A 20,858-nucleotide genomic window follows, 5' to 3' on the forward strand; every position below is an offset into this window, starting at 1 on the left:
AATCATTTGATAGGCTAGTGTTGGAAGAGGTACTTCTCCTGGAGTCATTTCCTGATCCTTTTGGCATAGACAATGTAGGAAGTCACAACTGAGCTCTATCCCCCTTTCCCAAACCCAAATAAAGCTGGAACTTCCGAAGAATCACATTCTCAGTTGCTAAAAAGAAGGAAGGGGGAGAAAGTAGGTTGTCATACCACATAGGGATAGTGTTGATAAGTACCTGTCTTAGTATTAGCTTTGAGTAGGGTGGAAATAAGGAAAAAGTCTCCCTGAGAATTCATCATCACAAGCCTTAATTCATACAGATTTGAGCCTGGATTTATGCTACTGTTGTGCCTCCTCAAAAAACTAAACCAAAAATTTAGTTTAAGTGGCCCTGTGTTGGTACTGCTAGCCTCCTGGCAGACACAAATGCATACTCTTCTCAGAGGAAAGCACTGTGAACATCCATACTGAAAAACTGCAGATCCAGTTCCAAGTGAACATGAGCCAACATCCCCTCGCTTCCCCAGAATCATTAGTCACACTAAGAAACAAGCCACCATGAACAGGAGTTAGAGGAAATAAAAAACTACAGAATCAGACATTGAAGACTCCAGATATTTGAATCAGCAGATACAAGGTGTAAAATAAATATGTGAAATAAAAGGGAATTGAAGAATGACAAAGGAACGAAAGACTATCAGAAATGATCCAGACATTTTGAAAAAAACTCTAGAAATGTGATAAGTTAAAATTAGAAAAGCAATACCCGGGTTATAACAACAAAATAGGTACATTTGAAGAAAGAAATCGTGGATGGGGAGATAGGGCTGAAGAAATGCAGAGTGGAAAAGAAAGATGAGATGGAACACATGGAAGAGATTAAGAGACAGGAGATTACACTACCATAGCCAAGTAATCAAAATAGTGCTTGTCAAGGAGATGTTCTGACATCTGACATCACTTCCTGATGTGATGCACTGAAAAGGATACAGTATCACTCCTGTGATATTCTGGCCAAAAATGAATAACCTTAATTTTATCATGAAAAAACAGCAGATAAATCCACACAGAGGGGACAATGCAGAAAATAAATAGCCTCTGATTTTAAAAAGAGAGTATTCAGGAAAAGGAAAATAACCTCAAAAGAAGATTTGAGATGCAGAAATGAATGGCCAACAACAAAAATAATAGTTGTAGATGAAACTTTTTAAAAAAGTTCATGATCTAAAACATTAACAATGTCTAGTTTGTAAGGTTAGAACAAGTCAAGGTTGAAGTGTTTTCTGTACAGTCTTACCTAATAAATTGGGAAGGGTGTGATTGAAGCGAAAACATTCGAAGTTCTGATCCTTATTTGGGAAGTAGGTAAAAATATTGTTTAGACTTGTTAAGTTACATTTGCATTTTAAAGCTTTGGGTTAACCCCTAACAAAATATAATTGGAGTGTATCATTTCAAAATCTACTGGAAGGAACATCACTGAATGAGATGGGCATACTCAACCCAAAAGAAGGCATGAAAAGAGGGAAAGAGACTACTAGAATATGAAAGCATGAAATATGATAGTAGAAATGAATCTAGAATATTACCCATAATCATGATATGTGGAAACTGACAGAACTCTATATTTAGAGGGCAAAGCTTGTCAGACTGCGGGTGGGGAGGCAAAATACAACTGTATGCCTTTTAAAGGAGTAACATGTAAAAAGCATCAAGGTACAGAAAGTCAAAGTTGAAAGTCAAGGGATGGAAAAGCAAATAGTAGATAAAACAAAGCTGGAGTTGGTTTATTAATATCAGACAGATATCCTCTAAAGAGACAGTATTAATAGGCCTAATACTTACCGGTTGATTAAAAGGTTAGTTTACCAGGGATATATAATAATTCTAAATTAGTATATACCTAATAATAGAGCTTGGAAACAATCACTACTAGAACTCTGGGGGAAACGGACATTCCACTGCCATAGTGAGTGTGCCTCTTTTGATGGAGGACAGTGACAAGAAAATCTGCAAAGATAGAGAAGATTTGAATATTATGATTATGAAACTTGATCTAATGGCCATTTAGATAAACACTACATTTATCAACACAGAATTTTTGAACTAGAGGTGGAGATGTTAAGAAAAGAATTGATCTGCACTAGGTCATAAAGGAAATCTTAACAGATTTCAAAGACTAACATGTAGATTTCATTCACTGTCCATGTAATTACACTAGAAATCAATAACAAAAAGAATTCCTATAGTACTAGAACTTAAAAAGCACAATTCTAAATAACTCCTAGACCAGAGAAGAAATCATAATGAAATTATTACTGAATGATATTAGAAATACTATTTATCAGACCTTGTAGGAACTATCATATTGTATGGAATAAGCAAATTGCAGAAGAGAATATATGGTATGGTACATTTGTACCAAGTTTAGATCAAAAGAACTGTACAGTATGAATGTGTATGCATATGTGGTAAAGCTATATAAAAAAGCGAGGGAATTGTTATTACAGAAGTTAGAAGTTGCATTGACCAAGTTTAACTCACATGTAGGCCAGGCTAAGTATGTCTGCCTGCTGCTCCCAAATCATCCTGTTTACATATCATAGAACTTGTCACACAGTCCTAGTTATTCCTGTCTTCACTGCTATAGCTCTTGTGTTGTTGTTTCTTTTCCTTTTTTCTTTAAATTTTTTTAAATTTTTATTTATTTTATGATAGTCACACACACACACACACACACAGAGAGAGAGAGAGAGAGAGAGAGAGAGAGAGGCGGAGACATAGGCAGAGGGAGAAGCAGGCTCCATGCTTCCGGGAGCCCGACGTGGGATTTGATCCGGGGTCTCCAGAATCGCGCCCTGGGCCAAAGGCAGGCGCCAAACCGCTGCGCCACCCAGGGATCCCTCCTTTTTTCTTTTTTTGAGAAACTTTGCTTCAGTCCGTGTTTTTATTATACCTTCAGCATTTAACATAATGTGTACAGTACATGGCAGACACAAAATGTTGCACTGAATTACTAAGAAGGATTTTGTCAGGCTCACCAGAAGAGACAGGCATTCCAGGCGAAGGGAGTTCTGTGAGCAAATATTTAGAAAGGATGACTTTTTACCCGTAGTAGGAAGCAGTCAGGTATGGCTAGACCTTTCTTGACTTTTAGATCATGCTTAACATAGTGTAGTTACTTTTTTTTTTTTTTAAGATTTTATTTATTTATTCATGAAAGACACACACACAGAGGCAGAGACACAAGCAAAGGGAGAAGCGGGCTCCATGCGGGGAGCCCGACATTGGGATTTGATCCTGGGTCTCCAGGATCATGCCTTGGGCTGAAGTCAGCGCTAAACCGCTCAACCACCTGGGCTGCCCCATAGTGTAGTTACTTAATAAACCTTTGTGGTGGTAATTGATTGAACAGATGAATGAGTGAATGCTGGCATGTATGAGCATAGACTGTCTGGCAAGGAGTGGAAAGCAGCAGGGCTCAGAGGGCAGCCCACCTGTGGCCAGTTCCTCTGGGGCATCCTGCTCCCTGCAGAGGAGAAGACCGTTTTGAAACAGTGACCATTAAATGGTAGAGTTCCAGTGAGTACTAAGTCATAAGGTGTGTGTTGTGAGTATTGTCTGGGCAGGGGGGGAGGGAAGTGGAGATGGTGATTATAGGAAAGGCTTCACCCTAGAGAGAGAAATTAAAGATTTAGAAGGAGAGTAGAGACTGATGCTCACGGGAGGTGTAGGACACAAAACACCAAGGTATGATACAGAGATGGAAAAGAAGTTTTTTCCCCATGTCTATCCTTTGTGTTGCCTTAAAAAAAAAAATACATAAGCCCAAAAAGTCTTCACTTTGTGGGCCTTTTATGACTGGTTAAATTTTCTTATTTTTTCTTCTGGTTATATGTTTTCCAAGACACTTTAATTTTCATAACCCATTCTCTTTATATCATAGTTATTACTTTCTGCATTATAGTGTCATTTAGCCTTCTAAGGATGTTGGAATGGGGATAGGATACAGTGTAAGTGCTTATCAAGTTAATATTTTATGAGGTTGAAGAGATTAAGGAGGGGGATGAGTTTTTAGAATTTCCTGTTCTTGGGTTCCTGCTTTCTTTTAAAGCATTGTTCAAAGATCATACCTCATATCAGTCATACCAGAGGCATGGTTTTCATTGCTGCTCTGTGCTGATGTGTTTCTCTTTTGTTATTATTTTAAGTTTTTACTTCAAGACCATTTTGACATTAGGGAAGTTTAACTCTTCCCCCATATCTCAGGGATTGATGTAAATTTCAGAGTTGTACAGATACCAGGGAAATAGGGTGGGGTGGAGGGAATGAGCAGTGTTTCTTTTAGACATTTGTAAAAATATTTCTTGGTGGAGGTAAGTTGAATCAATTTAAGAAAAGCGGAGGAAATAAGGGAAGAGAAAAGGAAAATAGATTAATCTTGATGGAAGAAAAGAATTTCCGAAAGGTACTGTTGGCAACATAAAGTTTAACCAGCGATAAATTGTGTTAAAAATACTTCCATCTTTATAAAACAGGATGATTAAGAGCTAGTTGGAGAAACATTGGTCTGAACCCTATTTGCAGTCTGTTGTTTATTGTTTTGAGTTTTGTTGACTGTTGAGTAACAAAAGGGACTATAGTTTTTATTGCAGAAGTTTGAGGTTTTGCAGATTTTCCTTGCCTCCTCAAAAGTTGGATGATTTTTTGGTCACATTTTCTCATTGTGGTTCTCAACCGTGGTTATACGTTAATAGTCACCAGGAAATCTTCAAAAGGAAGGAGCCCTGCCCAAAATTTGTGGAATCTGGTAGGATGGGTCTGATTCATTTACTCCTAAAATGTTTTTCCCCCAGTGATTCTGAAATACGTCCAGAGTTGAAAACTGTGTAGTGTTGTCTTTCTTTTTTCTATACATTGGCCTCTGGAAATTTTAAGAGCACTTATTCATTGTATGAGAAGATAATGTGTATAAGATAAATTTCATTAAATCTCTAGACACACACCCCTATACTTAAAAGTTTTTCTTCTATAATTGATTAATCATATGGACCTCTGTTTTGTACTGAATAAGAGCCACAGCATAACCTTGTGAGGGGAACTTCTTCCTGGCACATAGGACTACAGTTCGTACATTCCTTTGTCATGTTTTCTCCCCTTTCTATTTTAAAAGTCACTATCGTCATCTTCCTTTTCTGAAAATACAAAGCAACATCTAAGGAGGTTTTGAATATGCTAGGTCTTAAGAAAAAATAACAAGTGTTTGAAATTGACAATGCCTTTTCCTTGTTTGCGGGTTAGATGCTGTCCCCTCACTAGAACGGAATCTATAGTTTGAGACGTCAGACTTGGATGAAGAAGAGTAAATCCTGCTATTTCAGGGCCAGCTACTCTGTGGTTTGCTTATGAGACTGTTAAGGAAAAACTGACCACAGAGAATATGGCATTGAATTTGAGATGTCTGGAACTGGTTAGAAATAAAATGTCTCTATTCTAGCATTCTCTAAGTTTGTCAGCTTTTCATAATTTTTACAGGAAAAACTCTAGCTTCTTATCCTAAGATGAGCCTGTCCCCAAATCTGGCTCTGATTTTTTTTTCCCTGTTCAATTGCTGAGCACATTTTGCTGTATGAAATCATTATTGGCTGTAGGTTAAAAGTTACTGTATAACTTAAATGTCAGAATTCAAACCACCAAGTATACATGGTTTTGTTCAGCCAGATTTTAAAATGAAATCTAATTCAGGTTCTTGGCTAAAAGTACTTTCCACATTTATCAAAGTGACACATAAACTGAAGAAATACAATACATCTAAATAGCAGGTGTTACTGGATCTGGGCTTGCAGAGAGGAAATAGAGCTAAGGGCAGTCCTTCCCCCAAATCATCTCATTTATTTATACGTTCTTCAAAAAAAATGTGCAGAGTAATTGGTTCTCTTTCCTTCCACCCTCTCTAGATTCCATCCTTGTTTTAAAAGATGGCTCAGAATCTGTCAAGTGCAGAGCTGAGTTTTGAGGGCGTAGAAAAATCTGTTGGTGTTTTTCTTTAGTTTTGGACTTCATGTGAGTTGTATGTTGGAAGGTTTACAAGGAGTACCAATGACTTTAGCATTTATTGCTTGGCTACCTTTTGTCCCAGACTTGAGTTGTTAAGGATTTGAAATCAGAAACCTACGTCCTTTGCTAATTGCCTTCTTTACCTTGAATAAGTCACTGTGTCACTTTGAAGATAAATGGAGGTCATGTAACTTCTGCTTTTTATCTTTTGAGAGAGGGTCCCTGAGAAACCAGGGCAGACAAGAAAACCGTCGAAGTTTAAGGTGGGTACTGTGATGTTTTCTTTAGACCCCAAATCTTAGTATGTATGGTGTGTCTGAAGCAGCTTCCACAACCATCATTTCCAGTACTTAGTATATTCAGGTAGGACCCTGCTGTAGAGGTTGAACAAAACATAAATAATGAAGGAATACATAGCTTTACTTGTGCTAAGGGAAGGTCTAGCTTAATATTTTTTTTTTGATACCAAAGAATTTATTGTAAATGTAGTGATTAAATACACTGCAAATAATTATCATTAAAAAGGAACTAGAAAATTACACATTTTTAAAGTATGTGCTTTTTCCACCACCTTTATAGCTTAATATTAAGATAGCTGTAGGATAGCTGGAACTTTTGATTGTAAGAAAATATATCTGTAATTATTCTATATCATTTAAACTAGGCAGTTGGCCATTAATGCCTTATTTTCTATAGATTTGAGCTGTTTTGTCATTGCAGTAAGCATTTGAAACTTAGATATTTTAAAGGTCATTGTACAGATTTTTTTTTTTAAAGATTTTATTATTTATTCATGAGAGACACAGACAGAAAGACAGAGACATAGAGGGAGAAGTGGACTTCTCGCAGAGAGTCTGATGTGGGACTCGGTCCCCAGACCTGGGATCACACCCTGAGAGCTGAAGGCAGACACTCAACTGCTGAGCCACCCCGGTGTCCTTGTACAGATTGTTTTCAACTGAGCTATGGCCATTGTAGCATGTGTGAACTATGTGTGTGGTGTGCGTTTAGATTTTCTGTTGTCTGTGTGTTCTGAACATAAATTGGCATCTGTATGTTCTGTCCACGGTCAATTTATCACAGTCCATGACCTCTGAGGAGCTAGAATTAGGGAATTACAGAGAATCCGTATGCCTTATATAGCTTTCTCTCTGAGCCCTTCTTAGTAAAGCAGCATTACTTGCTTTTGTTTTTCCTTCCTAGGTGGGTTTTATTGTTGTGAATTTGAAAATGTGAGATAGATGGAATTAAGACAGTTGGAAGAAAAGATGAATGAAAGAAAATTCTTTCCAGAATAATCTAGGTTGGCTCTATGTTGATATCATCTGTGCTTGGTTGGTAAAGGTAGTGGCTTTTTTGTTTGTTGTGTTAAGCTGTTTTTTATCAAATACTAAGCAAATTTCTATAAATTCTCTCAGAACTATAAGGGAAGGTGTTACTATCTCTGTTTTACAGATGAGGAGACTGAAATCATTACTGGTGTAATGATTATTTTATGGCTTGTCTGTTAATAATGTTGCAGAGCCAGGATTCAGAGTCTGCCTTTGAAACCTTGTCTTAATCACTAATAGAACCACTCAGGGGGGGAAGAAGTTGGTATTTACAGATAGAAGGAGAGGAGTTTAGGACTCAATCCAATAATTTTACCCATCCCTTTAAAGCTTAGGATTGGCTGTGAAAGGAGGAGAAAATACTCATAAGTTGACTAGATTGATGTAAATATTACAGAAAAACTATTGCACTCAAATTTACAAGCATCTTTTTGACATTTAGAATGATCAGAGGGTGTCTTTCTCAAGTGAGAAGGTAACCAAAGAGTTGATTACATACAAACTTTTTATATTAAACGTTGACTCCTTGACTTCAGCAATTAAGTATAGTGTATTAGTGATCTATTGCTATGTAACAGATCATAGCAAGGCTAAAGCAAGGCTTGGAACAACATTTACTTTGCTAAAGCATCTGTGGTTTGGACCGGACTCAGTAGAGACAGCTCTTTGCCCCTCACCATGGAGTCAACTGGGGTTGGGTTCATGGACCACTTTCAAGATGGCTTGCTCATGCATCATTGCCAGCAGATTGGTGCTGGCTTCCACTGAGACCACCGGGGTGTTGGGCCAGGGTTCTTCATTCTTCTTCATCTAGGCCTCTCCACAAGCTGCTTGGCTTTCCTCTTAGTTTAGTGGCAGGGTTCCAAGAATGAGCATCACCTATTAGAAGAGTGCTTACTTTATAGTTGTTCATTGAATGAGTGAAAGGATCTCGTGCTGTTTTCTTGCTCATGTCGGCTCACTTGGCAAACTGCCACCGCAAAGTACATGTTTCTTCTCATGGTCTGGTAATCCCTGGTTCTGAGAACTGCTATTTAGAAGGTTTTTAAAACTTGATTTAAAGATTTATTTCTTTATTCAGTCTCATTTCTAAACAGAAAATTACTCCCAGTTATTATCAGCCTGCAAAAATCATCTGTGAACCTTTCAATAAACAGAAAAAACTTCTTTAAGATTTGGAGAACTCCCTTGAGAACTTTTTGTCTTTAGCCTCAGTTGCGATGAAAATTAACATAATTTCCTGTTCCTGGATCTGGAGATGGTATAATAATGAGTTCACCACCTGCCATTCTTGAGTTGTGAGTTAGTGTCCCTAAAATGAAGACCTGGATTTTTCTCTTGACATGAGGCAGAATGGTACATAAATTTCATCTGTTTGTTATTTGTTATAGAAAAGAGAAATAGCTCTTCTCTGAGCTAAGCATTGTCCTAGAACAAAACAGAGGTCCGTGTACTCCTTAACTTATATTCTAGTGAGGACAGACTGACATTAAACATTTACTGACAAGTAAATATAATGATACAGTTGTAGTTTCTTTGAAGGAAGGGATAAACTGTGGTAGAGTGAATGATTTTACAAGTGGGAGGGTGGTTGTTGGAACTGTAGTTTTAAATAGTGATCATAGTAAAGTAGACATTTGAACTAAGGCTTAAAGAGAGGGCTAACCATATAGATATGTGGAAGATATGTGGGGAAGAGCATTCCTGGCAGAGGGAATAGCCAATGCAGAGGCCCTAGGGTGGAGGTATGTCTTGCATGTTCAAGGATAAGCAAAGAGGTCAGGGTGGCTTGATTGAAGTGAGCAAGGTGGGGAGTAGTAGGTGATGATGCCAGAGAGGCAAGATGGAGAGAGGGGTCAAGTTTTGTGAGGCTTTGGTCATTTTCAGCTTTGGGGCTTTTACCACAGTAGAAATGGAGAGCTGTCTGAAGGTTTGGACAGAGAAGTAACATAATAATCTGACCCAGATTTTAAAGCAGTTCAAAGAAGCCTGGCAGGCAGAAAGACAAGCTGTGCCACTAACTGCTTTGTGTCATCCTTGGGACACATAGCACTTTTTGATTTATAAAAAAACATGTTCACATCTCTCCTCTCCTTTCACTTGAATCTTTGGAATATTGTGAAATATCTGTTATTTTTTCTATTTTACACACGAGGAATTGGAAGGTCAGAGAGGGTAACCAACTATCCCAAGGCTCCTCAAGTGGGGAGTCTCAGAGCCACACCTTGAACCCAGATCTCTTGACTCCAAATTTTGTGCTTTTCCCACCATCCCACATTAAAATTGGAAGAACTCCATGCTCTTTTCAGCTTCAAGTGATTTCAAGTTTGGTGGGTGGTTCTCAGATCAACAGAGCAGTAGCAGCATATGGGTTTCTTTGGGAGATGAAAACCAATTTGATTCTTACCTTCTGAGACAGCTTGAATTTTTTTTTAATAAATTAATTTTTATTGGTGTTCAATTTACCAACATACAGAATAACACCCAGTGCTCATCCCGTCAAGTGTCCCCCTCAGTGCCCGTCACCCATTCACCCCCACCCCCCACCCTCCTCCCCTTCCACCACCCCTAGTTCATTTCCCAGAGGACAGCTTGAATTTAAAATTGATCTACTTGTACCATAAGAAAGCAGGTTTGCAAAGGGTAGAATGGATTTGGAAATGTTCTTTTTTATCTTTTTTTTTTTTTTAAATTTACGATAGTCACACAGAGAGAGAGAGAGAGAGGCAGAGACACAGGCAGAGGGAGAAGCAGGCTCCATGCACCGGGAGCCCGACGTGGGATTCGATCCCGGGTCTCCAGAATCGCGCCCTGGGCCAAAGGCAGGCGCCAAACCGCTGCGCCACCCAGGGATCCCGGAAATGTTCTTTTTAAAAAAAAAAATTTTTTTTAAAAAATTCAGCTACTTGGTATGAAAATTGGTTATCTGAAATCATTTCTTAATTAATTAAGTGGCATCACAGATAATCAAACAGTTGCTGGCTTTTAGAATTTTGTAAATGAAAAAGTAAAGTAACAATTCTTATACTTTTTTTAAGACTTTTGGGGAAATTGAAATTGTGTTTTTATCAATCCATGCTTTCAGGCCTGTTGGCCCATGACATGTGTAAGGTTTACTGGTGCAATGATTATTATTATTATTTTTTGGTGTAATTAAAACGCTTGTAATTCTTGTGGAGTAACATAGTTCTGATCGTAGAGACGTGGGGACTTTTGTTTTCTTAATATTTATTAGTGTATTTAAAAATACAGAATAGAACCTAATTTAAGCTAATAATGAAAAGTTTGATTAGACTGTTTCATTAATGTTGTAAACTATAAACAGTCATTGCCTTTATTACACTACCCTTCCTGTGACTCTGAGCCATCTCTTTGTATTAATTAGAAATTCAGTTTTTTCCAGAATTAACAAAAAGGATCATTGAATGATGCTAAAACACTCATGCCAAGAATCTAAAAGTTCACATGAACAATTTTCTTCTATTCTTTTGTACATTTGGCTACTGTCAGATTCCTTGTTAATATTCATGGTGTCACAATTGTACCTAAGACAGTCTTGAATTTTGGCAGTGAAATAAAGTTCCTCTTTCATGTCTTTCAAATATTAATGAAAAACAAGGGAAATAGAATTCTGCAGTTATTCTGATGGTTTAAAATTAGTTTCTGTGGGTCATTTCATAGGGTTCAAGCATTTATAGTTTTTTTTTTTTTGAGCTGAATTGTACAGTTGGCTTGTCTGTAATTTAGCTTAAGGGAAATTTCATTTTAAGACTTAAAAAAAAAATCTACAGGGAATGGGCAACCAAATGACAACCACCACCAAGAAAAAAGTAAGTGAAAAACTTTAGAAGATCCTTTACAAAATTTCGTATTATGTTACCTTTTCAAAATACATTCTGGGCAAGTGGGTAGACAGAGACTAACAAACGATAGAAGTTACTAGAATACTAAGGTTAAATTGTCATTACACTGTGGTAGGCATTACTTATGTGGGCAGCAGTGAAAAATATGATCACTTAGGAGCCAAGCCAGTCAACATCAAAAGTGATTTCCAGCAAGTGTAGCTGCTGAATGACTGTGGTGCAGATCACCTACAGATGGAATCAAGTAAAGTGATAAACTCAAGTCATTTGTTTGGAACAGCCATAAATTGTGAATTGAAATGCCTGTCTTCATCGTAGTACAAACAGCTTACCAAAAGAACAATGGTCAGTAGAAAGGCTCTTTTAAACACATTGAAGTATTAATAATGCTGAACTAATTTACTTTATAAATCATTCATTAAAAAAATAAATCATTCATAAACCAGACAGATGTCCACTTTTGATTATATCCTTCCACATACCTCCTGTCTGATCCCCCAGCCTTTTCCCCAGTCTGTCCACTTCTGTTGGAATCATTGTGAAAAATGTGTAACTTTAAGGGAATGAGATAGGAAAGATGTGAAAGACAAGATTATTTAAAGTGGTGGTTTTCAAACATTTGAGTGTGTCAGTCACTTAGACATCTAGTTGAAACATAGAGTTGTCGGACACCATTCCCAGACTTTCTGAGTGAGTAGGAGTGGGGTGGGGCCTGAGAATTTGCATTTCTAACATGCTGCTGCTTCCGGTACCAGACCTTTGAGAATCACCATTAGAGAAAGGTGCTTTCTGATCCAGAAAAACTAATCAACTGTGTTAATTGCTACTTGACAGTAGGATTCAAAGAAACACAAGTGAAATTACTTCTAGAAGCCATAGCAGCACTTTGGCAGTTAACTGTGAGAGTAATCAAGGGATCCTCCTTTTTATTTTTATTTATTTTAAAGATTTTATGTATTTATTCATGAGAGACAGAGAGAGAGGCAGAGACACAGGCAGAGGCAGAGGGAGAAGCAGGCTCCATGCAAGGAGCCCGATGTGGGACTCGATCCTGGATCCCAGGATCATGCCCTGAGCTGAAGGTAGATGCTCAACTGCTGAGCCACTGAGGCATCCCGGGATACTCCTTTTTAAAGGCTTATACTCCCTGGCCAGGACATAGGAAAGCAGGGCAACTGTTCTAGTAATCCTCTGTTTTTGAAATAGTCTAGGTAACTAGGAGATCATTGTAATACCAATTTTTAAAAGAAAGAAGGTAGATTCCATTAGGTCAGGGAATTTAACAATCATAGGGAAGATTCTGATACAGAAAGGGATATGATAGAGGTGCCTGGTTGGCTCAGTCAGTAGAGCAATGTGACCCTTGATCTTGGAGTTATAAGCTTGAGCCCCACATTGAATGTAGAGATTATTTTAAAATAAAATTTTTAGAAAGAGGGAGGGAGAGAGAGAGAGAGAGAAATAGAGAGAGAGGAAGGGAGGGAGGGATATGGTATCTGAAAGCCAAAATTAAAACAAGAACAAAACATGGTAGGTTTGTTTTTGTGCCTTGAATAAATTGCTAGACTAAGTAAGTGATGCTGTGGCAGGCAAGGCCATCTATGATCTACCTTGCGTTACCATTCTGGTTCCCTTTCTTTACTCTTCTCTCTGAGATGATCTCCTCCTCACTGTGTCCACCCACAAACCCTCTCCTGCTTTACTTGCAGTTCTCTGAGCAAAACATGCTCTTATACCTGAGCGCATTTTTCATATTCTGTTCCATCTGTATGGAATGCCTTTCCTCACTTTCTCTTCCTTCCACCTGTTTATTTACTGCTTTTCATTTAAGATTGTGAAATTAGATGCCTTAGCTGTATGCTTCCATAGCATTCAGCATTAACCTTTATTATGACATTAATCACTCTATTATCTTTTATCTGTATAACAACACCCTCACATACATATGCACTGTAATTTGATTTTTACATTTTTAAAAATCTTGAAAATGCTTTTTATTTTTTTAATTTATTTTTTCAGAGGGAAGGAGGGGTGGGGGCAGAGGGAGAGCGAGTCACAGAATCCCAGGCAGGTTTCATGCCCAGCATTGAGCTGGAAGCAGGGCTTGATTCCATAGTCTTGACATCATGACCTGAGTTGAAATTAAGAGTTGGACCCTCAACTGATTGAGCCACCGAGGCGCCCCTAATTTTTTTTTATCTTCCAGTCTTTACCATTGTATATGGTTCCTGGAACATAATAGATATTTAATGAGTGTTGAATAATTAGTCATTCTGAGGAATGTTGTCAACATCATGGAGTTCCAGTCTTAGGTCCAAACCTCGCTTCTTTAATTACTTAAAGCATGACTTTGTGCAGATTGTTTATATTCTTTGAGCCTCAACTTATAGGGTCTTCATTTCCTAATAAATATCAGGTGGCCAAAAAATGGCAGCTACTGTTTTTTTTTTTCCTAGTGGCAGCTACTGTTGTACTGTACTTGCATCTTAGACCATTTAACAGTCTTGCGATATCTGTATGGTTAAGATGGGAAATTTTGGACTATGTGATACAATTAATTCAGAAGTGGTGAAACTTATATTTTTATAAGGCTGTCTTTAGGGGCATGCTCCATAGCTCAATTTCTTTGTTCTGTGCTTTTTAGTATTTAAAAGTGGCTCAGTTGAGGATGTTGATGGCATGCTGATCCTTGCTTAGAAGGAAAATTTCTTTTGCTAATTAGGATCCTAGAACTTCTTGACTGGGTAGTAGACAAAGTGATATTTTAAAAAAAATTGATGTAAATTATTCAACTGGGATCAAAACCTCAATTATGTAAATTCAGAATTGAAAATGGGAGAGGAAGGGAAAAGAAAATAATCGTTCAGAATCTGTGTGTGAGGAAGATTGGGATTTTGATTAAAGCAGGCTCAATATAAATAACGTATGGTGTAACTGCCAACAAAGCCTGGGTGATATTAGTCTGTATCAGAGGAAGAATAATATCTAGAATGTGGGAATGAATTAATCTGTTCCATCCTGGCTCGTCATAGCACCTGAGAAGTGCTGTAGTCAGTTTTGGACACCACTTCTGAGAGGCATGTTGATAGGAGAGAGGCCAAACATACTGAAGGGACCTGAGACTGTGCTTCAAAAAAGAACATGTGGAAAAAACCATAGTTTTGAGAAAGAAAGTGTGCATGGGGGGTAGGGGTGGTATATTAGATGTCTTTGGATATTGGAAGGAGGCTTGCTTGGGGTTCTTCTGAATAGCCACAGAGCCCAGAACTAGAACCAAAGGGTAGAATTTACAAAAAAGCACATTTCTAGTTAAAATAAAGGGAAACGCTTTTCACAGTCAGGGTGGTGGAAGCCCTCGTAGTCACTGGAGGGGTGGAGTACTTATTTCGTGGATGTGTCACTAATATAGTGGAGGTGTTGAATTAACCAAGATCCTGTAAACAGAGGAGAAAGTTCTTAACTTTGTTTTGTTTATAACATACATTGTGTTTTTTTTTAAGATTTTATTTATTCATGAAAGACAGAGAGGGAGAGAGGCAGAGACACAGGCAGAGGGAGAAGCAGGCTCCATGCAGGGAGCCTGACATGGGACTCAATCCCGGGTCTCCAGGATCACGCCCTGGGCTGAAGGTGGCGCTAAACATCTGAGCCACCCTGGCTGCCCTATAGCTTACGTTCTTAAGTAGAATGTTTGGCACCACACTGAAAGATTTAAAAGTAAAATCTTTTTCAAAGAAGTAAGTTGCAAAAATTCTGCAGTTATCATCACACTCTGTCTTCCCTACAAAGTTATTATCTACTACTTCTCTCCTATTTTCTAAAAAATGTACCAAGCTTGGTTAGAGACTCCACCAAGGCCTTTTCCCTTTTCTGGGGCAAGGTTCATGTTGTTTGTGACCAGTCAGATAAACATTGTATCTGAAAAATAGAATGGTACAGAATGTATCCTCAGTTGTAGCAAAATTAAATGTCCCACAAGGCTGGTAATTTGGTGGGACACCTTTGAAACATTTACAGCAGGTCTTAGGTGCTACAGCATACTGTATGAAGACCACCGGGTAGCGATTCTGGGGTGGGGTGGGGGGAAGAACCTAGGAGAATAGGAAATAAACTAAGAGATCAGAAGAAGATTCTAGGGAGAGGTACTTGCTACTTGGTTTCCCTAGCACTTCTTTCCCCAGACTTGGAGGCAAACTGCCCTACTCTGAGAAACTCCTTTTCTTTTAGAACCACAGGGCCCTTAATTGTGACCCGCTTTCATCAGCCTTTCTTCCCTCTACCTCTTCATTCCTCTCAGTAGAATCTGGCATCCTTTTTGTGTTTCCCTAAGGAAATTACCTTTGTGTTTAATTTCAAGAAGATTAGAATAAGTGTAAATTGTGTGCGTGGCATTATAAAATAAAGTGTACACACAAAATATCTTATTGGTGAGCCAAATCTCTAAGCCCATGATTAGCTAGTTAAAAGTGTTAAATAACTCTTGCAGTATTTACTATTTATACGTGTGTGTGTGTGTGTGTGTGTGTGTGTGTGTGTGTATCTGTTTGCTAGCTGCAAATACTTAATGCCCACCATGAGGACACACACTGACAAATGAAGGTATGGGGGGAAGATGGGAAGAAAAAAGGAAATAGGAAATTTTTATATGTAAATAAAAATAGAAGTATCTTTTAAAATAATTTTTTGTGGAGTGCCTGAGTGGCTCAGTCGGTTAAGCATCCAACTTGGTTTCAGCTCAGGTCATGATTTCAGGGTCATGGTATTGAGCCCCCATGTTGGGTTCTGCATTCTGTGGGGAGCCTGCTTAAGATTTTCTCTCTTCCTCTTCCCCTTTCCCCCACTTGTGTGTGTGCTCACTCTCTTTTTCTTTCTAAAATAAATAGATAAATCTTTGAAAAAAAATTTTTTTGTTACCTGTATTTGATCACCTGCCTGCTGGGATTTGGCTGTTCATAAGGAGAAAAGTTCCAATTTCATTTGAAGTGTTCTCTTGTTGAAAATATCAGTTTACAGCATCCAGGAGGACTTTATATTTCAGATATTATCTGAATTTAGAATTTGTTTATGTGTATGTTTTACTTATTTCTACTTTATATACATATGTAATTATAGAGTTTTTAAAGCATATAGAGAATACTGATACTGTTTAAGCAGTTTAAAAATGAGGTACTTTTAGACTAATGAAAACTATTCTCAAAATTGTTCTTTATATGTACAGGATGCCAGGTGAGGGATTTGACCAGAGCAATGTGCTGTTTTGTCTTCTGTGCCTAGCCTTCATGCTGTATGCATGAACCTAGGAAGGAATTTGAGATTGCTTTAGAGCTAATGCAGCTTGCATATATGTGACATATTTTTATTTCAATTATTGTTTCACTTTTTAAAATTTTCAGCATGTTGGAACAGGATTCCAGGAGAAAGAATCCTAGTGTGAGCCCTGCAAATCAAAGGAGACATCTTCTAGAATTTTCTGCTAAAGAGGTGGAAGACACATCAGATGGTATCATCCAGAAAAACAGCTACAGGTTAGAAGATGGCATGTCTCTGTCTGTTAAAATGATTTAATGAAACTGCCACAGGGCATTAGTAGTATAACTTGACACCTAAATTGTTTATGCACAGTTTTAATATGTCAAACAAACAAGTTATGGAGGCCCTTAATACATTTTACTGTTAAGATCAGTTGTAAGAATAAATTTACTCTTTGAAACCTTTCCCAATTTTGGAATTCTTACAGAGGTGTGACCTTAAAATCTCCAGTTGTGTACTAATAGAGGCACATACAGTGTACACACATTGTATTATACATAATGTTTTTTAATAGTTTTTTATCTATCATACGGTTACACGTATAGTGTATGTAACAGTATTCATTTTGTGATGAATATGACCTGGTGGAATGATATGGGTGAACCTGTGTGCAGTCCTTTGATCTAATTGTTTATATTTACTTATTGTGATCTTTGTTGGATCTCCCTCCCTTGTTATAGTTTATCATTGTCTTAGTAAATTTCTTGCCAGTAGTAAAAGACTTAAAACTTAATGAAAAGACAAGATCTATATTATGTAAACCAGAAGGAGGTTATAATGGACATTTTCAGAGCTGTATTCTTTTTTTAAAAAATATTTTATTTATTCATGAGAGACAGAGAGAGAGAGAGAGAGAGAGGCAGACACACAGGCAGAGAGAGAAACAGACCCTCTGTGGTGAGCTTGATGTGGGACTTGATCCCAGGAACCCGGGATCACGCCCTGAGCCAAAGGCAGACGCTCAACCACTGAGCCACCCGGGCGTCCCAAGCTGTATACATTTTTTTTTTGTATACTTTTTGATAAACATTTTCCTCTGTTATTTGGAATTTTTATTAGAGCCAAGTGGAGCGAGGTCCTTAAGTAACAAAGCAAAGGGAGGTCACGGTGTGGCAATGATTGCACAATATAATGCTTGAGAATCATGAAAGATTTGTTTACTTATAACTCTGTAAGGTCCTACAGGCCAAGAGCCATAGGGGAATCATTTTTTTTTAATTTTTACTGTGACAGCCATATTACAGAATGAAATTATTACCGTAGTCCTGTGGGCTTGTCTCCTTTTAACCTTCCTGGAAAAAAATGCTAGTTTTCATTTTTTTTGGGAATCTGCAGTGTGTAGAGTACTATGTTAAGCATGGTGGAGAATCCAAAGAATTCTGTGGCAGTAAGTGTAATGCAGCATACAATGTGATGGATGCTATAATATTGGAAAATATTATATAGCATTTCTTGGTTTTCTTTAACATGCCAAATTTAGCCATACTTCTGAAATAGTGATCTTAGTGCTCACTTAACATTGAATATTGCTGGAGTATAATAGTATCTTTCATTTTACTAAATGGTTTGTCCAAGATTGCCCTACATGTTCTACATGTAATTTTGAGTTCTGTTGTCCACATGAGATCCACCAAAACTTAGATTTTAAATGTCATAGTCTTTGGATTTATGAGAGTTGAGAATGTGCACTTTAGGTGCGTATTGCTATTGTTAAAAAGTTGAACAAGTTATTGATTAAATACTTGAAATTATAGTTCATATAGCCTTTACAAGAATATTATTTTGAACTAAATAAATGCAAGCCTTCATCTCTTTGTCTGTGGTAGATAAGGTGGAAAGCATAGTGCTCTGATCATCCTAGTTCAACCTAGATGTTTGATGACCCTCAGACTGTAATTTATCAGCTTTCTCAGTAGTATAGAAATGCAGGCCATTTGCTCTTCCCCACCCCACAGTCACCATTGCCTATGCTGGGTTACTGGTCTTGGTAAAATATGGAAAAGATTATAGATTCCTGGCTACATGCAAATCTCTTGAAATATCTAAGGTCATTATTAAGCAGCTTGGGAGATTCAAGTAGGTATCAGTTCATCAATTTTATATTCTTACTTTTATCATCATAAATTCTGAATAAAAGATACCAGAAATATTTGTGCAACATTTGAAAACAGCAAATGCAATTAAAATTTTTTTTTTTACTTATTTATTCATGAGAGACACACAGAGAAAAGGAGAGACACAGGCAGAGGGAGAAGCAGGACCCTGGGACTCGATCCCAGGTAGAGGTAGAGGCTCAACCACTGAGCCACCCAGGTGCCCCTACAAGTGTGTTTTGAACCGATTTTTAGATAGTTTATTTATATACAGCCATGATACTTTATTTTTTAATGCACTTTACTTTTTATTGTGTTTCATTTTTTAGGAGAATTATAAGAACTGGTTCAAATAAAAAAGGAGTAGATTATAATCCCATAATATATAATATTGCATTCTCCTAGCATTTAGAAATTAACTGCATATGTGTTTTCAGTTTCAGAAACGTGTGGTTTATAATAAGATGCCATATAATTTGCCAACCAAACTGGGACAGTTTTTAAAGAATGAAAGGTAGTGCTGAGTAATAATTACATCAGGACATCAGGCATAGCTAGATCCAGGACTGTCTTAGATAAATGAGAAGGGATGGTACATAGAAGGCATCATCCAGAACCTGCCTTTATTCCAGGAACTCTCATTAAGTCTGCCCCCCAGCACTGTCCTTTACTTAAATGATTTGTTTGCTGAATTGGTATCTTTATCGATATGAAATAGTTTGCAAGCAGCCTAGAACTCTGACCATCTCAGAAATAGTGTGGATCTGATTGTCTCCAGATTGCATGTTGGCTTAGATTCTTTCTTTTCTTTTCCCTTCAGCTCCAACCGGTTCCTTTTCTGGTATTTCTCCTATCAGTTTCTTTCTTTTTTCTTTTTCCTTTCCTTTTTCCTTTCTTTCCTTTCCTCTTCTTAGAGTATTTTTGGCTGATAGAACAAAGCCAGTTCGCACAGATGCATAGAAGTCATTATACTAGGGTTTATTACATGGAAATGAAATTATATATCAAAAATATATCCTCAAAAGTAATTTTAGACTTCTCTGATGGATAGTAGCATTCATATTTTTTTTTAAGTATGAAGACCTGATTTTTTAAACTAAGGCAAATGTGACAGGTTTTTGTTCTTTTTTTTTTCTTTCTTTTTTTTTTTTTTTTAGTATAGCAAACAGCCTCCTCTTGTAGGCATTTAGAATTTACCCAATACAATGAAGTTTTTTTTCCTTCTCCCTCAACACTTAATTTTAGGGTGATATGTGTGCAGTTACTACCTGTGTACCACCATCTCTATGTTATTCTAAACAATGTAACTCTCCGAGGCAGAGGTGAGGACATGGAAGATGTTCTGGTGCAACTTGCAGGGAAGAATGATATATATGCCCTCAGCTGTTGTTTTTTCCATCGTTATGTGGCATCCATAGAAGTCTGTAACTTTTTTCTTGAAGTTAGTTTTCAAGTCTACCAAAATTATTTTTGTCAGGGAGGCCAGTTATTTCAGTGTTGCCAAATTCAGTGGAAACTTCTGTCTTCATCTTGATCTTTTCCTCTGGCGCTGTGTGGATTCCTCCTTCCTTAAACATTCTCCTTTGTGTTGCTACATTTTTCAGTTTCGCTTTTTCCATGGGCCTTGTTTTCAGTAGTCTCTCTGGCCTCCTCCTTTATTTAAATCTCATTCTCTGGAACTGTGGACTTTCTGGTTTTCTTTCTGCTTATGTGACTCATCCATAATTTAGCACACACTCCATATCTCCATATCCTGACAACTCCCAACTTTGTTTCTCATCCAGACTTCTCTACTGAGTCTCTAGACTGCTCTTCCCAATAGTTTCCTTGATCTCTCTCTCTCTTTTAACATTTCAAACTTAGCACATGCAGAGCAGAATTTTGTGTTCATCCTTCAGCTGCTTCTCAGCAACAGTCTTCCTCATTCTCTGTTGTGTAAGCCAGAAGCCCTGATTCCTCCCTTTCAACAAGTGTGGTTGATACTCTTTCCAAAAAGTATCTTGCATTGGTTCACTGCTCTCCATCTTCACTGCCAGCACCTTGGTCCTATTTTCAGCTCTTGCCTGGATTATAGCTCTCTCCAGACTGGTCTCCCAGCTTCCCCTGTAGCCTCTATCAAATCCAGTTTTGGTACAATGGCAGGGTGCAGGCATACACTGAAATACATCACTTCTCTCAATAACCTTCTGTGAGCTTTTCATTACATTTACGTTCAGTGA

General features: G+C 37.7%; 1 protein-coding gene across 2 annotated transcripts in view; it reads left to right on the forward strand.

The window, feature by feature from the left end:
• ATF6 (activating transcription factor 6) overlaps positions 1-20,858 on the forward strand; it is a 200,652-nt gene that overhangs the window by 54,377 nt on the left and 125,417 nt on the right. For both annotated transcript variants that reach the window (XM_055334088.1, XM_055334089.1), the window contains exon 10: positions 16,630-16,761. In XM_055334088.1, the coding sequence (XP_055190063.1) occupies positions 16,630-16,761 (132 nt within the window). The remainder of the gene's footprint in view (positions 1-16,629; positions 16,762-20,858) is intronic.

This window comes from Nyctereutes procyonoides, unplaced genomic scaffold, assembly GCF_905146905.1.
Source record: "Nyctereutes procyonoides isolate TBG_1078 unplaced genomic scaffold, NYPRO_anot_genome, whole genome shotgun sequence".
Classification (NCBI taxonomy): Eukaryota; Metazoa; Chordata; class Mammalia; order Carnivora; family Canidae; genus Nyctereutes; species Nyctereutes procyonoides.